The sequence below is a fragment of the Elephantulus edwardii genome, unplaced genomic scaffold, assembly GCF_000299155.1.
Source record: "Elephantulus edwardii isolate Elephantulus edwardi_28Jun2011 unplaced genomic scaffold, EleEdw1.0 scaffold00018, whole genome shotgun sequence".
Classification (NCBI taxonomy): Eukaryota; Metazoa; Chordata; class Mammalia; order Macroscelidea; family Macroscelididae; genus Elephantulus; species Elephantulus edwardii.
Window position 1 is genome coordinate 24,313,837 of NW_006399768.1, and position 21,797 is coordinate 24,335,633.

Genomic DNA, 21,797 nt, shown 5'->3' on the forward strand with positions numbered 1-21,797 from the left:
TTTTGGAATTCGAATGGGATAGACTGAAGTTCAAATTTTCTTGTTTAGCTTTTAATTTTTTTATTACTGTATAATTTAATGGGGTTTTTTCATTTCTTTTTGCACACTGGGTCAATATATTTATAATAAAGCACTGACTATTTCAACATTCTTCATATCCAAGTTAGTGTTATTAACTGTATTTATTGACTATTTCAACATTCTTCATATCCAAGTTAGTGTTATTAACTGTATTTATCTTATCATGAAACCATCATTATTTGTTCTGAGATTTTCCCATTAATGGTTTCAACTTTCAAAACTAAATGTAAATATTTGCGACAGTAAAATTATATTTTAATTAAAAATTAATCTTGACTATTACTAGTGATGTGCAAGAAGCTATTATGTAACTCATTATTCATCACCTTCACTTCAATTTGTGTTGTTTCTCGTCTCCTGCAGGTGTTTTGGAAGAATGGGAAACACTAACCTTTGAGCTAGTAGTTGAGTGCTTAACTATCTGTATTATACAGTGACTCATCAATGAAATCTAAAACTCAATGCTGTCAAGCTGATTTCAACTCACAGTGACCCTGAAGGACAAAAAAGAACTGCCTGAGAGGTTTTTCAAAGCTGTACTCACTCTTCACATAAACAGACTGCCACATTACTCTTCCACAAAGACAATGTGTTCTAACCACCAACGCTGGTTACTAGGCAAGCACTTAACCACCTCTCCACAACTGGCAGAGCTTCTCTGATCAAATATAGTGAGGGCTACTTTAGGAAGCTGTTTTAGTCATTTTATTGCTTCACAAATTATTTATCTCTGATGCTATGTGTTCTGAGGGTTGAATTTTAATTTAAAAATAGAATTAATGCTGCCAGACTACCTGAGCTTAAGATCTGGGTTCAGCTACTGACTCGCTCTATGTTCTTGGTCTTCTCTAAGACCAAGGACGACTTCTTTTCAGGGACCAACTGAACTTCTCTAGGGCTCTTTTTTCATCCGTAAGATGTGAATAAAAATAGTACTTATCTCTGGCGAGCTCTAGTGGCCTAGCGGCAAGAAGCTGCACTATAATCTCAGAGGTACATGGTTCGAATCCACCAGATGCTCTGCTGGAGAAGGAGGAACAATGTCCTCCTATATCTGTCAGATCTGATTTGACAGTACACACAAAAAATAATGAAATAAAATAAATTTTTAAAAAATAATACTTATCTCAAAGAACTGTGAGGCTATACAAAGCCAGTAAAAACAGTAAGCAACATCATGATATCCAGAGAAGACTGAAGTTGTCAATGATTTCATTTTACTTAGACCCTCAACAATGGCCATGGAAGAAGCCATTAAGAAACTGAACAATATACCACGATGGACAAATTTGCTACAAAATTTGAATATTTTAAAATAGTCAAAAGCAAAGGTGTACTTTGAGAACTAAAGTTTTCCTGACCCCTAGCCATGTCATGGTATTTTCAACTGCCTCATACGTATGTGAGGAATGCTGGGAAAATGAGTAAGAGAACCGATTCCTCTGAATCATCTTAATGGTGAAGAAAGTGCAATATGCTGTAGATTGTAGACAGTCAGAAGAAAGAACTGGCCAAGAAATTTGTTTTGGAAGAAGGAAACCAGAGTATTCCTTGGAAGTGAAGATAATGAGACTTTGCCTTGTTTACTCTGGATATGTTATCAGGAGGGATCCTTCTCAGAAGAGTATCACACTCAGCAGATCAGTGAAAAATCAAAAGATCACCAATGAGATGGATTGATAACAGTGGCTACAACACTGGGCTCCACTACAGCAACGCTGGTAATAACGGCACAAAACCAGCACAGGTTTATTCTGTTGTTGTTCGGTCCTACCAACAGCAGCAATGGGGATCTTTGTTTCCTATAACTAGAAAATGAGAACAGCAATGGAACTGTGAGACTATGGAAAGCTAATGAAAAAAATTAATAAATGGGAGATATACCAATACCTGACAGTTACTAAATACTCAATTTTCCATTTTAAAATGTGAAGATTTCAAATACTCCCCATGTATATTCCTTCCTCTAGAGTAACCAAGTTTAACTACATGATTTTTAACAGTGAACTCTTATAAATTCAAGAAGACACCACCAAACCTGCCCTCTTCCAGAGTTGTGGTTCGCTTCTAAAATAAAAACCTATTTTGTCTCTCAAAGATACAACAAACAAGAATAGATTTAGCTACTGGCTGTTATCTGACCTTTGGTCATCATGTATTGAACTTTAATGATTTAACTGATTTGTCAAATAAATAAAGGCTGCACACCCATGTTTATTGTGGCATTGTTCACAACAGCAAAGAGTTGGAAACAGCCTAAGTGTCCAGCAACAAAGAATGGAGAGAGAAGTTCTGGTATATTCACACAATGGAATACTACGCTGCATTGAAAAACAAGGAACTCATGCAATATTATTCAAAATGAGTGACCTTGGAGGACATTATGCTGAGTGAAATATCTCAGTCACAAAAGGACAAATACTGCATGGTGCCACTATTGTAGAACGGGACTGACCTTAGGGTTGGGGAAAGACTGAGAAAAATTGGATAAATTTGCATTTAACAGATTTGCATTGAAACAGATGAGGGAGAGAACTGTTTGAAAAGCAATATATGATTGGGTATTACAGTTATGACAAGAGTCCATAATGAAGGTTGCATAGTGGAGTGTACTCGGCGTGGTGGGGGGGAATTCTATACCAATGAAATAATTTTTCTTTTACTTTTCAAAGAGAAATGCGAACTGGGGGGCGGGGTGGGCAAGGAGAAAAATGTAACAATGAAAGTATGGAAATCCAAACTCTCTATAAATGTTCATGAAAATTAATTTTTTAAAAATAAAATAAATAAAAGGCTGTCTCACTGCTGTCTTTTAATGTTCCCCCAAAATAAATCTACTGGCTAAATAATATATATTTTAGCTTTTAGGTTCTTACCTAGCACATCATGTACTTCATATCACATCAAGTGTCATGCAAATTTATGTTTGTTCTTAAATAATCAAGTCTGAAATACTAGCTATATTAGAGTTTCACGTAACTTGGTCTAAGAAATCAGTATAAATGCATTTTCTTTGATGACTAGGATCCAACAACTTACCAGGTTTTCTCTTTCAATCCTTTGTTGTTCCTTCTGTCTGTTAAGAGCACTATGATATAACTTAGAGGAGTGACCAACTGATCTTTTAGGAATTGCACTTTTGTTTGCTGGCTTTTCAGCCTGTCTAGACAGTTCTTTCAAAAGCCTCTGATTTTCCCGATCAATCTGTCTCACTTCTTCTCTTGTGAAAGAGTAGTTTTTCCGAGGTACGACTGGAGGCGGATCCACAGGATGTTTTTGTGGTCCTTTTTTTTCTAACTGCAGAAAAGCTACAGAAGTAAACAAAAAAGGACAAAATGGCTAAACAAAATAGCACAGCAATACAATGATATAGGCTTTAACTCAATACTGTGAACTACAGTAATGAAGATTTGTATTATAACTTAACATATAAGTGAACATAGTCTTATATATGAATATATTAAGTTTATCCATGTTACATGTACTCACTGTATTACATGTACATTATCACTGTTACATGTACTATACAACTGTATTAATATACATGCATTAGCATTACCAATTAATATTGTTAATATATACATTATTAAAGTTCTAGAATATATGTTGTTGTTGCTTGTTAAGATATACATTAATACAGATCTAGAATATATGTTGTTGCTGTTGTGTACTGTCCAGTCAGTACCAACCCATAGCTGACTCTCCAGCGAGTTTTCAGAGGCAGTTAATTGCATGGATATTTCCCATCCTTCTGTGGAGCAGCTGGTGGCCTTGAACCATATGCCTTTGGCATTGCAGCACAGCTTTTTGCCACTAGACCACCAGAGCTCCCAGAATATATGACTTTATTAATATAGGCTAATACAGGGATCACTGGAGTTGTAGAATGTAGGGTGTTACATTGCTAACTCCACGGCCTTGTAGCTCTGGTGTTTCCAATCCACTAGGGCCCCTCGAGAGAAAGATGGGCAATCTCTTTGTATGATTAAATTAATAACCTGAGAAACCCAATGAAGGGTTGCCAAGAGTTAGAAGTGATTTGACAGTAGTGAGTTTCAGGGTTTTTCTAAATATAGTACTAAGTATAATTATATTAAGTATAATAACCTAATGACATCCATATTATAATGTGCAGGTAAACAATATGAGGTAACATAAGTTTGTGTTCATTAGGCTCTTAAGCCACAAAAGTTACACACAAAACAATAAGAACATTTTCATACACTTACTTTATTGATTCTTCCAAAACCCCCATTGCTGTCAAAAGCAATTCCAGTATAGCAACCCTCTACCAGGTTTCCATGGCTGTCAATCTTTATGATCAGTGACTGCCCATCTTTTTTTTCCCCAAGTGAGTTCAAACAACTCACTTTTCATTTAGCAGAGCAACATGTAATATACTACACAACCAGTGTTCCTTTTACTCAAACAGGTATAATTTATGGAAAAATACCTTTGTCTTGTTTGTTTTGTTTCTCTACAAAGCTTAATAGCTTTGGATGTTAGAAACCTCTAGTTTGAATCACCACAATAATTAATTTAAGCAGTTTTTATTAATTTGAAGGGCTATTTCGAAGATTAAAATATGCTCAGCAAGAATTGATAACAATGACTATACCATGGTTAAAGAAAGAATATTCTGAAAATTATCAACCTAAAAATAATTGCAATCTCCTCTAATTTAACTTACTACTTCTGAAAACCTGCTGGGTCAGTTCCAATTCAATGGAACACATCAACAATACTCTCATTAAAATACTTCTACTGTAAAGTAAGATTATTTTTATCTCAAATTAAAACTTAAAAATATTGGAACGTGAAAAAAAAAAAAAAAACTTAAAAATAGAAGACCTCAGTAGTACTAATAAAGAAAAACCAGGAAAGAAATTAATGCCTTCAATTCAGGTCCTGCTCAAGAAAACTCTTGGAACCAAAAGACACAGAGAAAAGTCATCCTCTAGAGCTGGCAGCCTGAATTAGACTTCTAGGCTCCTAAACAGTAACTGAACACATTTCCATTTGTTAAAACCTTCTACTGCTGGCTTTCACAATGACTAAAGCTCACAACAGTGGTACTTCTGTTACAGCAACACTAGATAACCAAGATAGAATCTGGCATCAAGAGAGAAGGGCGTTGTTCTAACAGATACCTAATATATGAAAGCAGTTTTGGACACAGAAAATTAGTAGAAGCTAGAAGATATCTGATAAAAAGACTAGAAGATATCTGATTATCTGATATCTGACAGAAAGGATGCGTAATAGGAAAAGCCTAGATTGCCTTGAAGAGACAACTAGTGGAATAAAGGATGTCAGAGGCAATTCTGACAATGACTCAGAAAGGTAAGAGGAAAATTTTAACATCAGAAGCAGCAGACAGTGAGAAGCAGCATTCCACATTCATTTATAAAGTGAAATTTTACCCTAAACGGAATTTGGACTTAGGGTTGATGTAAGAATTTTGGGATATGATGGAGTAAAAAGTGTTTTCTATATAACAAGAACAATAACTTTGAGGGGCAAAAGGTGGAATGTCATGGATCAAATTGGTCCTCCCAACATACATGAATGTAATCAAGTACCAGTTATACTACGGTCCCCAACAATCTCATAAGCAATTTCAATAGGATTACGGATGTTGTCGTGTGATGTTGAGTTGGAACTGGCTCATAGCTTGCCTTCCAGTGGGTAAATCCAGGCTGTGAATCACCCAGGAGGCCATCTTTCTCCCAAAGAGCAACTGGTGGATTTGAACTGCTTGTCTTTATGTTGGCTGTGTAACTCTTACCACTAGGCTACCTACCAGAGCTCCCTAAGAATTAAGGGTAGGATGCAGCATCTTTAATTCCATTACAATCCTGATAAATGTAAAGAGAGTTGTCCTAAGCTATGGTCTTTGACATCTTTTCTCTCACAAAAGATAAAATGAGAGACAACCAAGCAGAAAAGGGGGATCCTAGAACCATAAAAAAACCCTCACTGCCTTCAAAACCTACTCATAGTGGACCCTCCACAGAGTGTCCAAGCTCCAAATCGCATGGAAGGAGAATGCCCCCTTGCTCCCAAGGACCCACTCAGTGGTGGATTCCAATCTTTAGGGAGGCTCAGCCTCGTTTGGGTTAGGCATCCTCTCCTAGAGCCAGCAGCACCACTGATTTGGACTTCCACACTGCTAAACTGAATAAACGTGTTTGTGAAGACCAAAGAAGTCAAAATGAATACATTCTATAAAAGCAACTTTTAAAAACAATTATTTTGCATGCCATGATTACTAAATTTAACTTTTATCTATATACCTAACTCCTAAATGTCAATATTACAATTATTTTCACTAAATTTCAATCATTACTAGATATTTGTAATATACATAATAATGTAGTATTACTAGACATTAACTTTGCTCATTTTCCAAGTTACGTAAGTACTGAAGATAAACACATTAGGTAAAAAGATACACAACTGTTTTCCACAGTATTTTTAAACATTATAATTTTTATTTTACGTGAAATCTTTCTATCAATCCTTTTTATTTATTTATTTAGCATTTTGTGATGGTAAAGCATTCTACACATATCATCTGCTTCTTATGCATGCACTCCCCACACACACTGTAGTGGAAGAAACCTTTTCAATGCTATTAGGAAATGAGAAAGGTGATAAAAGAATATGACTGCTAACCAAAAGTTGGCAGCTCAACCCTACTGGCCATTCTGAAGAACGGTGAGGAACAGTCAGCTTCGATACAGTCTTCCAGCCTTGGAAACTCTTATCAGCAGTTCTACTCTGTCCTCGACGGTCACTATGAGTCCAAACTGACTCAATGGTAGTGGGTGTAGTTTGTTTGGTGCAGAACAGTGACATGAATGGGCAAGATAGTCAAGTCTATTTCCCAAGGATAAACCAAAGACTATCAAAGAATACAGCAACTTTTAAAAAACTCATTAAAACAAGCTTTCCAACAATTTTTTCAGTTAGGAACACTCTTCAGGCAGGACAGCTTAAGAAAAGAAATTAATAGTTTTTAATTTGTGGAAAACCTTATCAACACCTGAGTAAGAACATGTATAAAGATGTTAAGTGTTACAAGGGGAATACTACGGGTGTGCTCTATACCAGGTGACTCTGTTAGATGACACCAAAATAATTAACAAGTTTTTGTGCAGTACATTTTTTTATATTTCTAGTTATAAAATCCAGTTAAAGATTAGTAAATATGACTATTATACAAATTTACATACCAACCACTAATGTTACAGGAAAGGAAACTGAAGATTTTTACCAGCTTCTACAGTCTGAAAGTGATCAAAGATGCAATCAATATGGACTGATAATTACCAGTGATTGAAATGCAAAAATTTAAAAAAAAAAAAAAAGAAATGCAAAAATTAGAAACAAACAAGGATTGTTGTTGTTGTTAGGTGCCATCAATTATGACTCACAGCGACCCTATGAATAAAAGATCTCAACTCTGGTCTCTCCTGAGCCATCTTCTCACCTCCTGACACACCAGAGCTCATTGTGGGAGTCACTGCCTCAATCCACCTGGTTGAGGGTCTTCCTCTCCTTTGCTGACTCTCCACCCTTCTAGAATTATGTCCTTTTCCAAGGAGTAGCCCCTCCTAGCAGCATGCCCAAAGTATGTGAAGCGAAGCCTCATCATCCTTGCCTTCTAAGAACACCCCGGTTGCACCCTCTCCAAGACGCATTTGTTTGTTCTTTTAACCATCTGTGGGATGTCCAGTGCTCTTCTCCAACACCACAACTCTAAGGCCTCAATTCTTCTGTCATCCTTATTCACTGTCCAGTTCTCAGATGCACAGCAAGTTATCAGAAAGACTATGGCCTGAATCAGATGCACCTTAGTCCTCAAACTGTTATCATTACTCAATTAGTTGGAGAGGTCCCTAACTGCAGATTTTTCAAGTGCAATGTGTCTTCAATAACCAACAAGGATAGGTAGTTGAAAAATAAGGGATTGGCAACAGAAATTATAAAGATCACAGGAGAGAATTTGGAAAGATTTGCTTATATCAAATACCCTTTCCAACAATATTATAAATAGCAACAATAAGCACAGATCTCCAAGGATAAGAATGTGTGAGGTCAAGAACATTTCACCTACACAAAGGGGGGGAAAGGCCCCTTCCCTCCTTCTGTCAATTCTAACACCATCTGCTCTACCAATAGATCTGCTAATCCACTTGAAGAGCCATAACGAAGTCACAGATTATACTCATGATTATACGGTTTCTTATGGAAGTCTCAGAATCAACAAGGAGCTGACTTTCTGCAGGGTTCCCAAGGCTGTAAATGGCATGCGAGGCAAATGCTCATCTGAGAAGTTACTGGTGGATTTGAACTGTCACAGACACACAGTCTTCGGGTTAGCAGTGCAATTCCCAATCAGCTAAGCCACCAGAACTCTCCATTAGGGAGTCTGTTATTGTATGCTTTCCAGTTGGAAGTGACTCAATAGATGACCCTCCAGCTGGTTTTCTGGGGCAGGAAATCACACAAGAGAAGACTGCCTAGCCTTCTCCCAGAGTAGCTGGTGGATTTGAATCATGTGCCTTTAAGACTGCAGTGCAATTTCTTACCACTAGGCCACCAGAACTCCCTACTAAACGGAATAAGAGATTCCAAGATAGATGTTTTTAGTCTGAGTGGCTTCTCAGGCATGCTTGCAAGCTCTCTGACCTTCAGCCTTGCTACTTTAGACCAGTATTACATAGTTCTTTTGTCATTGTTATATGCAGTCAAGCTGTAACCAACTCAGCAGGTCTGAGAAGCTGTAAGTAGCTTGGGAAAAGACTGCTCATCCTTCTCCCTCAGAGCAGCTAGTGAATCTAAACCATGTGCCTTTGGGTTGGCAGCACATCTCCTTATGGCTAGATCACTGGCATGTCCTAACAGCTCTTTTAGTCTTGCCAATGACATCTCTCCTTCAGTCCTCCAGTAAGTCTGGATGAAGGCTCTTGGCTCTGGTTCCATGAAGCAGCAATTCCATCCAGTTCAGCTCTGTATCTCATGAGTCTCTGATTTTCAATCAATTCTGCTGCTGCTACTTGCGGTGATGGTCTTGGTCTGTCTTGTGAAGGAATTTCTGGCCCAGAAGAATGTGCTGTACTCTTTTGCTTTCTTGATATTAGTAATAGTAAGATTCCCTATACGCCTCTTAACCTACTCAATTTAAGCTTAGTGGGATGACAAAAGTGACCATTCCCTCCATTAGTAGTCAGCATAGCTTATTTTCAGGTTCCCTTATAAAAGGTGTAATTTAATTTTGCAAAGTAAGGTATACCTGATCCAAGTTGAATTCTATACATGAAAAGTGGCACTGAATTAAGAGGACTTTAGAAGAGTCATGCATTTGAATAGTGGTGTTGTGAAGACTACTGAATGGACTGCCAAAAGAAGGATTAAATCTGTCTTGGATGGGAAGCAGTCAGAATGTTCTTTAGAAGAGAGGATGGGAACACTTCATCTCATGTTATTAGGAGGGAACAATCCCTAGAGAGGGAAACGGGAAATGGTGCTTTATAAAGTAATAGGCCAGTGAAAAATAAAAAAGATCATCATGGAGAAGGAATGGGATAGTGGTTGCAGCAATGGGCTCAGATATACTAGTCACTGCAAGTATGGATCAGAACCAGGCAGTGTTCTGTTCTATTATCCACAGGATTATGAGCCAATGACACCATCTAACAATTGTAATGACAAAAATAATTTTTCCTATTACCAATATACTTAAGGCTTAAATTCTAAGCTAATTTACTCTTTGAACATCTAAAGCAGTCCAGCTGGAGCTGTCATTATTACTCAGTCACAGTAGCTCTTCAAGACATACTTCCCCCGACCCTGCATGAAACACTCTGTTGTTTCTATAGTTGCTGATTCTGTTAAATTTCCTGATTTATCAGCTATAGAACTGTAGCAATTGGCTTGTAATTTGCTATCAGTTAACTTTTTTGAGAATGAAGTAACAGTTAAAAGAAACATGTAAAAAGGTTTCTGCTCTTCCATTAATGTTGTTGTGTACCATAGAGTTGGAACCGACCCATAGCTGACCCTTCGGTGGCTTCTCGGGGCAGTTAATCTCACGGGAGGAGATTGCCCACCTTTCTCCCGCAGAGCAGCTGCTGGCCTGAACTGCATGCTTTTGGGACTGCAATGCTGCTTCTTGCCACTAGGCTACAAGAACTCCCTCTTCTTAACAGAAGCTGTAATCAGTGTCTCTAGTTATCATTGCTTGAGTTGGGGCCAAGTTACAGCTGACCTTCCTTTGGGTTTCTGAGGCTGTAAATCACACAGGAGACTGCCCATCTTTTTCCAGCGAAGAGGTCGGTGGATTTGAACCGCAAGATGAGTATGGCCTTTGGATTAGCAGCACAACTCCCTACATCACCAGAGCTCCCAATTTAATGTACAAAGGCTTTCCAAAACAATCTTTGGATTCATACAATTTTAAAAACATTATATTTAAGAAATGTATAACTATACTAATTACATAAAATGTATTCTACTATTGGAATTGGTAACATTACTAAGGACTAAATACGCTGTGTCACAGGAGCTCCATAAAGGAGTAATAGCAACAACCATAGTGCCACCATTGGTACTGTGTTTAATTATATTCCTTCCAAGAAGCACTCATTCCATAGAATTTTATAAGGTTTCTAGATTATTTTAGCCATATACTAAAGCCCTTTAAATTTAAAAAAAAAATTAAAAGTAACAATAACAACAAAAAATGTAAGTTGTAAAAATAGTGCAGAGGGAACATCTGGGGAGGAGAGAATCACTGTCAATATTATTGCAAAGTCAATTCTCAGAGGACAGACATAGCCCTTCTCCAACCTATACCAGCAATCCCATCATCGTATTTTCCACTTTTCTGCTAGGTTCCATAATTTCAAAGGCCACAGAGAACTTAGGCCCACACAGACAGTAGTCATGATTACTGGGATTTCCAGAGAAGTAAACAAAACAGGCTTTCAATGAATTAATTCCAACTAAAAGACTATAGGACAGAGAACAGTTCCACAGGGTTTTGAAAGTTCTCATAAAGAACTATTCTATACCGAAAACTATGAACTTTGTTAAATGTCACATAGTTATAGAAAGGTTTCAGGCCTTCTGTTCACGGAGTTGCTACAAGTTGTGCTCAACTTGAAGGGATCAAAACAACGTACTGCACCTGCTTTCTCCCACACTACGGATGATGGGTTAGAACTCTTCAGCTAGAAACAGAAAGTAAGCATTTTTTTTTTTAGTTAAGACTTTTCAGTTGGCAATTCAGTGCTTATACAATGTGCCACTTGACTCCTAAAACTAATTCTGTGAGACCTAGATATGACTTCAATTAACAATTCCCAGCTCCAGATACTGATACCTTATCTATCCACTAGGGTACTTGGTCATTACATAAGAATTTCCCAAGGCAGCTATGCTCACCAGCGTAGCCAACTCCAGCTATAAGTAACCTGACAATTCAGAATCAGAAATCACCCAGGACATAGCTCAATGAGAAGAGGTACATAGTCATACCTATAGCTAGACCTTTACTTGGCCTCTGGCCATTCTAATCCTCAGCCTGGGCTCTGTCCTACTCAGGAAAGTGTTCTTCTACTCTGCCTAGAGACATCCCCTTCTGTCAGGAAGTCTCATCCCAAAGGTACTCAGCTTTTTAACTTTGTGGAATGGCAAGCCTAGCTCCACAGACAAGTACTCAGTCCCATGGTCCCACCCCACAAGGTGCTAGGCACCTCTCTCCACTGGGAAGACCATGGTAATGTGACATGCCAGTCTTCAAGTTATGCTGCCACTGTTTCTGTCTTGGATTGTCTCTGGAATTCCTTTCCTGATTCTAGGAGGTTTTCGGCACATGGATCCCAGGTTCAGAGGATGTGCTCCACTTCTACCTCACCCTGTTAATAGTTAGGTCTCTCCTGTCTCTGAGATTGTTCGTTTCAAGCTTAGTGGGACAGGAATACTGACCAATTCCCTCAACTGAATTCGGTATACCTGTAGGTAGGTGCACAGTCAGAGGATGGACTGAAGAGATTTTAGAGCATGTCCATAAACTGCCACTCCTTTTGTTAAGAGGAGGAAGCTACACCACTCTTCATAAACCTGAGAGGGCTAATGACTTTTTAACCAAAATTATGGAAGAAATGATGTTATGAGACTTCTGAATCTATGTCACAATAGGTGATTAAGTCTCTCTCTTGTCTTGTCTTCTGCAACATTTGTGCTAAATCCTAAGTAAGATGTCCACAACCATGTGTGAAGAAGCGAAGCCACAAAGAGATGCCACATGCAGGTCACCTGGTTAGTAGGCCTAGTTTTCATTTCAAACCAAAGCATCGACATGAATAAATAAGCAAATTATTCCAGTCCCCAGTCATCAGATCATCCCATGCATGTAAGTAATTTGAGGCCTCTGAGTCTATCTGCTCTTTGATGATATTTAAGTAAAGAGCAGTCATTCATTCACTCAGTACCAAGCTGATTCCAATTCACAATGACTCAGGAGAAGGCTGCCTATCTTTCTCGCAAAAAACACTGAGGATTCAATATACCAGAGTCTCATGGCCTTGCAGGAGCAGCGCATGTTACTATGCCACTGGAGCGCCTGATATATACTTACTGTGTGACAGACTAAATGGGCAGCTCAAAAGTAGTTAATGCCTTTTTGGGGGTAATTGAGGTTTTGTCAATTTCATCAATTATATTTGTTTTTACACATATCTTCTTAGATTGGATTTAAATTAACTATCAAAACAACCCATTCTGAGAGAATCTTTTGATGAATGAACAATTATCAACAGATATTATGAATGATTCTTTTATTTGGCTGCTTTATCTGCAATATTTTTATTTTTTAAAATAATTTTTTTATTATTTGCGGGTTTACTTAAAAGCTTGCACTCATTATTTCTCACACCAGATCTTTCCCATTTCCTTTACCCATCCTTCGACTCCACCCATCAAATTGTGTGACTCTGATTAACACCACCACCTCCCACCCATCCCTCACCCCTCTGCTCCCACCCTTCTTCAATCTTACTTTTTTAAAACATTAAGGGTTCCCCCCGCCTCTTTTGGTATGAAAACATTCTTTTCCCTTTACTTGACCCAACAAAAAATTTCCCTTAACTCACTGCATATATTCTTCCAGAATATATGTTAAGGGTTTAGTCCCAGGATCTCTTTATTCTACTAAATAAGGCTCCATTGTCAATTTGTAGGTTACATTTATCAGTATTCACAATGTAAGAAAAGATCTAAAGATGTTTATTAATTCATTTGAAAATAACAATGAATCAATTACATGTTAACATAAATAACAATCTTTTAATGCCTAGCTTGATAGAAAGCTGCATTCTCATGTCTGCTTCTACATTCAATCTGTAGTTCTACTATTTGTCATAGAGTCAAACCCTAAAAAACACTGTATTTTTGAAAAGGGTGTAAAAAGCAAATCATGTCTTAGTTTTATTAGTGAAAACAATTTTATTCTCTATAATGCTCCCTAAAATTATTTTCTTATCTTAATTCTGTTTTAAGCACTAAATTCTCAAACCATGACTGTGGTACCTCTGTTGATTTCAGGTTTTCTCAAGTGCTCTGTAATGCCTGGTAGTCATGTGTGGAGGATATCTAAGATTTCCTGTTTGTCTATCTGAAACCTGTTTGCTTCAGCCTGCTGTAAAGGGGGGATAAAAAATGCTGCCAGATACAAGATGCTAGTAGCAAATATTCCTCTTTCCTACAGAAGCATTACAGTGCCTGTGTCTTCCTTTTGAACACTTCATTTCTTATAATTTCCTCATTAAGTTTTGCCAATTTCTTTGTTCATCAGTGCTTCTTACATCTCATTTCTTTTTTATGGTCATTTTCCTCTGGTGGTGTAGTCCAAAGGAATTCGTGCTGCTCACCCTGTAATCACCCTCTCTGGCAGCTAAAGCCCCCTAGTGGCTTTGCAAGAGAAAGACAGGCTAGCTCTTCCCGTGAGATTTACACTGTTGGAAACCTCTGACTTGACAGCAATGAGTTTATATATTCTATATTAATTCTTTATAGAGGCTGTATGATAAATATTGAGGTCATAAATTACTAAGCTGTTTCTACTTTGTTCTCTTATCATTTTTCCTAAACTTAACTTTTACTCAAAACTTGCTACCATCAAATTATTTCTAACCACATTCAGGATTCAGATGTCACATTTGCATTAGCAGCATGACTCACTATAGACTACACCTCCAGAGCTCCCTAATTTTACCTATATAAAACATACCTTCAAATCTAGTCATGTTAATTCATCCTCCCTTAGAACTCCACAGTGAGTCTAACTGGCCAAACATAATTCCAATTCCCTTGCCAATGATTATCTTCAGGAATGGGAAAATGACACAATTCTGGGCAATGAGACATAAGTGGAAGTCTGCTGGCACTGTTTCTGAAAAGTTTCCTCTTTTAAAAAAAGAGAAACAGTTCCATGTCTCTGTACACTCATGTCTGGATGTGAATGCTGAAAACTACTGTTGTTGTTGTTATGTGCCGTCGAGTCGCTTGCGACTCATAGCGACCCTATGTACAACAGCCCTAAACTCCGCTGTCCTGTGCCAATCGCACTGTCTCCGACAATCCCATCCCAATTATCCCAGTCACTGAATCAATCCACCTCATAGAGGGCCTTCCCCTCCTGCACTGTCCCTCCACCCTCCCAAGCATGATGTCCCTCTCTAAGGACCGGTCTCTCCTCACATGTCCAAAGTATGTTAGACGGAGCCTCAGAATCCTTGCCTCCAAGGAGCCACCCGGTTTAACCCTTTCCAGGACAAATCTGTTTGTTTTCCTAGCAGTCCGTGGTATTCTCAATACTCTTCTCCAGTACCACAGCTCAAAGGCATCAATTCTCCTTCTATCCTCCTTAGTCACTGTCCAACTCTCTGATACATAACAGGTGATTGCAAAGACCATGGCCTGTATCAGACACACCTTAGTCTCCAAATAAATATCACTAGCAGCCTAAGAATGAAGCCAACACCAGGAATGATCAGAGCAGAACTAATCTGGGTAAGTGATTACATTTTTTGAGACCCTGAATCAATCAAATTTGAAGCCTGATATATCTTTGAATTTCTTGTTATGTGAGAGATATTGTTTGATTATTGTCACTGATGTATGTTTGATTATTAACTTATTATTGCATCCAAGATCATCCTAATAAAAATTATTGTTGATCCTCATGAATAAAGCCTAGACTCAGACTACTGTCATGGAGTAGTTCTCAAAATAAGGTAACTTCAAAAAGATAGTTTTCTTTACCCCAAAAAAATTTTTGTATTGGCAAGCCTATCTTTTGTGCTCCACCCTAACTTTATTTTTAGAATACAGTTGGTGCTCCAATTTTTTTAGACAAAGTCAAGTCACTGCCTTAGAATCAGAACCAATTCTAATTCTCCAGTGTGTGTCTCATGCTGTAAAATGTAGGGGAGGAGTCTGCCCTTTTTTCTCCCATGGTGCCAGCTAGTAGATATGAACCACCAGAGAGGTGTGGCCTGTGGCACAGAAGCACAACTCCGCAAGACTAGCTCCTTGTTGGATCATATACTATTCATAAAATTTAAAAATGGAATTAAGTACGTAAAACGAAAATGATGACTCTCAAATAAGAACATATTTAAAATAAACAAGCAAAACCTACAAGCCATATCACATACATTTTTTCCCTTTCAATACTCATTCTTATTTTTCTTATCTAGTAACTCCAAATGTTAGAATGTTACTTTTAAATTCATATAAATCTCAGTAGGAAATATAAAGGAACAGAAATTTAGCATACATCCATAGTAAACGTATTAAAACATACATTAATAATATACAATATTAGTAAGCAGGCTGAATTATTACACCAGATGGATTTTTATGATAGTTTCTACCACTTTCCAATACTTTTCAGTACAAATACAAATATAAAGAAATTTCTTTCACTTCAAAAGAAAAAAAAAAATAGCAGCATTTACTGCCAAGGATAAAAATCTAAACTTTATGCAAAATAGAAATTCTGGAAAACTTTATCTGTAGTCATGAATCTGATAGCTTCTCAAAAAGTTTCTGGTAAGAATGGTAGTGATAATAATCATGATTTCTATAGTAGTACATTCTGAAATATATCAACATTTGTAAGCTCATAAACCAGTCTTTTCCAAATCATCAATATACATGATTTTATACATCATGCATATATTAAAAATTCAAGACATATCATTGAAATAACTACTATTTGTGGTATTTTGGTGTCGTTTATCAAAGAATATTTGTCATTATCTGAAAGGCTATTAAAAATATTCCTTTTCCCAACTTCATATCCTATATCATGCCAGAACTTCTTCACACACTTTAACAAAAATATATTGCAGTAGACTGAATACATAAGTTGATGTGAGAATCCAACTATCTTTTATTATTTTAAATGTATTAATAAATCACTAAGTTTTGGGAAAAAAGTTATAAAACATTTAAATAACTACATTGTCAGTCATTCCTGAATTAAAAACAGGGCCAAGGCATCAGTGTTTGTTTTAATTTTCCAGGGGATTCCAACATAATACTAGGATAAGAATCAGTGATGTATGGTAGGCACTGATAAGGAATATGGGTTTTAATTTAAATGTAAGAGTACATAACTGAAGAGTTAAGATGAAAACAAGGACTGACACATTTCCTAAGAGAACATTCTAGTTGTTGTCGAAAGAGAAAAAACTTCAATCCTGAAACATTAAGAGACTGAATAAATATTTGTCAGGAGATAGACTTGGAGTAAAAGCTCAGCCATTAGATGGTGACAGTCAATGCCAAAAATCAGATTTCCAGATGTTTGAAAATCACTGCTCCACTCTGGTAGTCTAGTGGTTAAGTGTTGCACTCCCAATACAAAGGCAGGTAGTTCAAATCCATCAACTGCCTCCCATATGATTTAATCTTTGAAAATCCATTGAGAGGGTCAGCTATGAATCAGTCTCAACTTAAAGGCATGTAACATCAAACCACCAGTAGGTACAATCAGACCAAAAAGAAAATTTACACAAGGAACAAACTGCTCCAGATATACCTCTTCAATCTTTCTGTGTCAGATATCTGATTATTTTTCATTCAAAAATAAAATTAAATTTCCATTATGTGTAAATTATTCTTTTGATTAAGATTTCAAAGATTGTCACTTATGATTTAAAAATTTTATCTTCAATTGATCCAAGGACTAGCCTTAAAGCCTCTATTTTTACATTTCTTATTAACTAGTCCAAACATAAATTGTAGAATTGCTTTTATTTCACTTGGAATATTACTGTTATTTTCAATCTACATATGAATAATGAATAATAAATTGACAAAAAAATGCAGAAATATTACTTGAATTAAAATGTATCATGTTGTTATCATATTAAGTGTTATCATGGATAGAATTCTGTCCTCCTGGCCATTATTTAATCATGTAATTATTCTCCATGACATGATCAGCCTGATCTGATGTACAGGGATTAAGGTGGGATGAAGTACGCATCCCTGATTCAATATAAGAAGTTTCCCTGTTCAGGGGCCAGCATCACTTTTCATCACAAAAGGACTAAAAGGAAAGAGAAGTTAAGGTCTACTCCCATCGATAAATGAGGCTGGGAGCAGAGTGTGTCCTCTGGATCCAAGTTCCTGTGCTGGAAAATTCCTAGAACCAAAAGATAGAGACACAGAGCCTTCCCCTAGAGTTGGCACTTGAATTCAGACTTCCAGCCTCCAAAATTGAGAGAATTTCTATTAAAGCCATCCACTGTAGTATTTCTGTTACAGCAGCACTAGACAAGGAAAACAGGTGTCACTGAATCCACTGACCCTCTATCTAAAAAGTAACTCAAACTTAAATTATGCTATTTTATCAGTTTGGTAATTAGTTTCTATTTCATCAATTTGGTATTAGTTTCAAGTAACTGCTCTTTAGAAAAAGCCCCAGAAGCTTTATGGTTAAGAGCCTGGCTGCTAACCCACCAAGCACTCTGTGAGGAAAGATGGGGCCGTTTGCATCTTTAAAGATCACAAAAAAGAAACCATACAACTAGTTGTATACTGTCCTGTGAAAATAGCATGTTAGGTCACCTTTGTGCAGCATCTTTCTTAAAGAAGAAAAGTGAAAAGTAAAGAAAAAAGTATTAAAAGTAAGGAGAAAAGTAACCTCACTTCTTTAATTTCTATTATCCCATCTGGCCTCTGTCAGCATTTGAGTTTCTAAGCACTAGAACACCAGGCAGGAAGTAGTTTTCTGTCCTAGTTTACCAGCTTTGCAATTCTGCTGTTGTTGTTATAGGCCACGGAGTCAGAACCAACCTCTAGCTGAACCTCCAGCGGTTTCCAGAAGCTGTAAATCTTATGAGAATGCTCATCGCTCTCCTGAGGACCAGCTGGTGGATTCAAACCACATGACTTGAAGTTGAAAGGGCAACTCCTTACCAGTAGGGCACCAGAGATCCCTAGCTTTGCCATATGTCACCTGAAATTACGATGATATTGTAGATATTTTTTATGGTAAAATCTAAAATGTGGTAATGTTACTACATCAATTTACTCAAACACTAAATCCTATCTACTAGAAAAATCAATACAAATTAAGATTTAAGCTTATACATACTTAACATATAAGCTCAATATATAATTAAGATTAATATTTATATTCAAGATATAATTTTGTAAAAGAAAGTTACCTTTCAAAAGATGGTTTAGGTCCATTGTGTCATGTAAGACCTTTTGGTTATGTCTTTGGTCTAAATTGGAACCTAATGATGAAGATTTCGAAGGTGAGCTAAGACTACTGGGTCCACATTTTTCTTTCCCTTTTCTGGCTGATTTCAACTGCTTTGAATTACATTTCAAATCCTCTCCATTTTCATATATTTCTTGACTCACATTTTCTTGTCTTTTTACTTTTACTTTTTGATCATTTGATGCAGGCAGCTCAAAAGACTGAACAGGGCTGATGTCTGGGGTTGACAGAGGAGTTACATCAGTCACAGTATCTTCAGACTCTTCAGTGGAGTCGCCAATTTTTGGTCTCATTCTTAAAGGTTGTACTCCTGTTGCATTTTCTCCTGAAACATATTTCTGCTTTGGCGATAAGAGGGTTACATCAGAAACTTGTTTCTTTAATGACGGAGATGAATCAGATCTATAAATATCAGATCTTGCATCTGAACAATCTGTATCTGAACTTGAGGATGAGGAAGACAAAGAGGAAGAGGAAGAAGAGGAACTAATTTTGGAATATTTTTTATTTACACCTTTTTTAAAATTATTCAACGGTTTAGCTGACTTGGACCTGATATGACGTCTTTTCCCATCATCACTGCTTTCCTCACCATCTGTATAGTAATCATCTTCACCTTCTTTTACAATTCTGGGAATTCTATCTGGAAGAGGAATGTGTATCTTATGTCCTACTGAAGAATCACACTGTTTTTGTAATCTTGAAGAAGCAGTCAAAGATGAAGAACTTCTACTTTGTATTTTATCATTTTCTATACAGTGCTCTTCTGGAGGAATTTTTAATTTTTTTTCATTTATCTTTTCAGTAAGATTATTTTCCTTGGTTGGTATTCCAAATTTCAAGTTTACATCTTCTGTTTCTCTATCTATTCTCTCTTTAGGGTCATCAATTTGCTTGTTAAACACAGAGTTATTTTCATATTTCTTTCCTTCTTCAAAGTCACTATCAAAGAAAGAGTGATCAACTTCACCTTCTGATGTATCTCCAAATCGGTCCATGATGGCAACAATAGTTCTGAAAAGGAACAAAGTGAAACCATGAGAAAAATTTCTAAATATGTTTTCTTTTTATTTATGAAATAATAGTCCCAAATCAGAAAGTCTAGCTAATATCCATCCACTCTCTACAGGAACAACAACAAAAAAAACACCCCAAAATTTTTAAAAAAGTTCAGTTAAGTGATGATAAGGCTACAAGGGCAGTGAGAAGCTGTATTATCAATTTTAAAAAATAAGTAAGTCTAATAGTTCATTTCACAGGAAAACATCAAGAGATTATCACAGCAGATATATCATAAACAAAGATGGTTAGGAGAATAAGTCTTCTATAAGGTCAAGACAATTAGAGTTTAGAAAAAGAAAGGATGGTATTTCCAAAAAGTCCACAGAAAAATACCTAGACATAATAAAGGAGTTTATCAAAATTACAAGGTACAAGGTCAACAATAACAACAAGAATAGATGAGTTTTTATACACTATCGATGCAGTATCTGAAAGAAAAATGAGGAAAACAATTTACAATAGCATTTAAGAAGATAAAATTTCTAGGAAGAAATCTAACAAGGTAAGAGAAGGACTTAATACATTGAAAATTATAAACGCGGCATATGTTTATACGCTAAAAGAGATTAATATTGTTAAAATGTCACTATTATCTAAAACAATGCCTATAGTCTCAGCATAATTCCAATTAAAACTCCATAGCTTTTTTCAAAGAAATAGAAATACCAATTCTCAATCCTGAATGAAAAGGATAAAAGGCCCCAAACAACAAACAATGCTGCAAGAAAAGAACAAAATGAGAGGACTCATATTATTGATTCTAAAACATGACATACAGCAATAATAATAAAAAAAAGCCTAGTGCTGGTATAACAATATAAACACAAGAGTAACGGAATAGAATTTAAAGGTTGGTTAAACTTCTCACATACTCTGGGCATGCTATCAGGAGAGACCCGTCTTTGGAAAAGGATATCATGCTGTAAAAGGTAGAGAGGGACAGAGAAAGAGAAGAAAGCTCTCAGCAAAATGGACTGACAGAATGACTGTAACAACGGGCCTGAGGCTATCAGAAATGGTGAAAATGAAGCAGAATAAGACAAGGCTCAGATCTGTTGTTCAAAGGGTCACTATGTCACTCGATGTCATCTATACACATTAAATCAGAAACTGAAAAAGACTTATACATCAGAGTTCATTACGGCACTATTTACAATGGCCAAAAGGTAGAAATAACCAAAATACCTATCACCAAATTAATAAACAAAATGGCCCAAATGGAATACCATTCAGCCAGCAGGAGAATTAAAGTCATGGATGGAGCTTGAAGATATTATGGGGAGTAAAATAATCAGTAATGAAGACTGAGTGACTTCACACAGATGGAAGTCATAAGTCTTCCTTGTATGCAGATGGATAATAATCTATCACGGGCCAACAGCACTGTATTTCAGAAATAAACTTGAAATGCTCTTTCTGACAATGAATAGAGAACTATTCCTCCTCAACTTATCATTCCCATTATAGATCATATGATTATCTGATTGAAAATGAACAATGTTAATACATTTGAACCTGCTGATGCCTAGAATGTCAATCTTTACACATTACACTTCACTTTTTTACAACATCCAGCTTTTTGTAGAAATGTCTCAATTCTTCCTGGATGTTGGCTGCTGTTCCCTCTCATTTTGAGTCATTAGCAAATAAAGGTCTTTTATTGGATGTAAGTTTTGCTCTATCTGTACCATTAAAATAGACTCCACTTTGAGAGGACAGCTCTTCCCTGGCCACAATTTGAGCGTCTTCCAACCTCAGCGGTTCATCATCTGACACTGTATGGGATAACGTTCTGCTGCTACTCAAAGATTTTGAGAGCCTGTAATTTCAGCAGGAAATG

General features: G+C 36.7%; 1 protein-coding gene across 1 annotated transcript in view; it reads right to left on the reverse strand.

The window, feature by feature from the left end:
* The window catches only part of KIAA1430 (KIAA1430 ortholog), a 27,908-nt gene extending 8,015 nt beyond the window's left edge, over positions 1 to 19,893 (reverse strand). The window contains exons 1-2 of the mRNA XM_006882241.1: positions 18,837 to 19,893; positions 3,121 to 3,389 (exon numbers count right to left, since the gene is read on the reverse strand). Coding sequence (XP_006882303.1) covers positions 3,121 to 3,389; positions 18,837 to 19,893 — 1,326 coding nt within the window. The remainder of the gene's footprint in view (positions 1 to 3,120; positions 3,390 to 18,836) is intronic.
* Between the last annotated feature and the right edge of the window lie 1,904 nt (positions 19,894 to 21,797).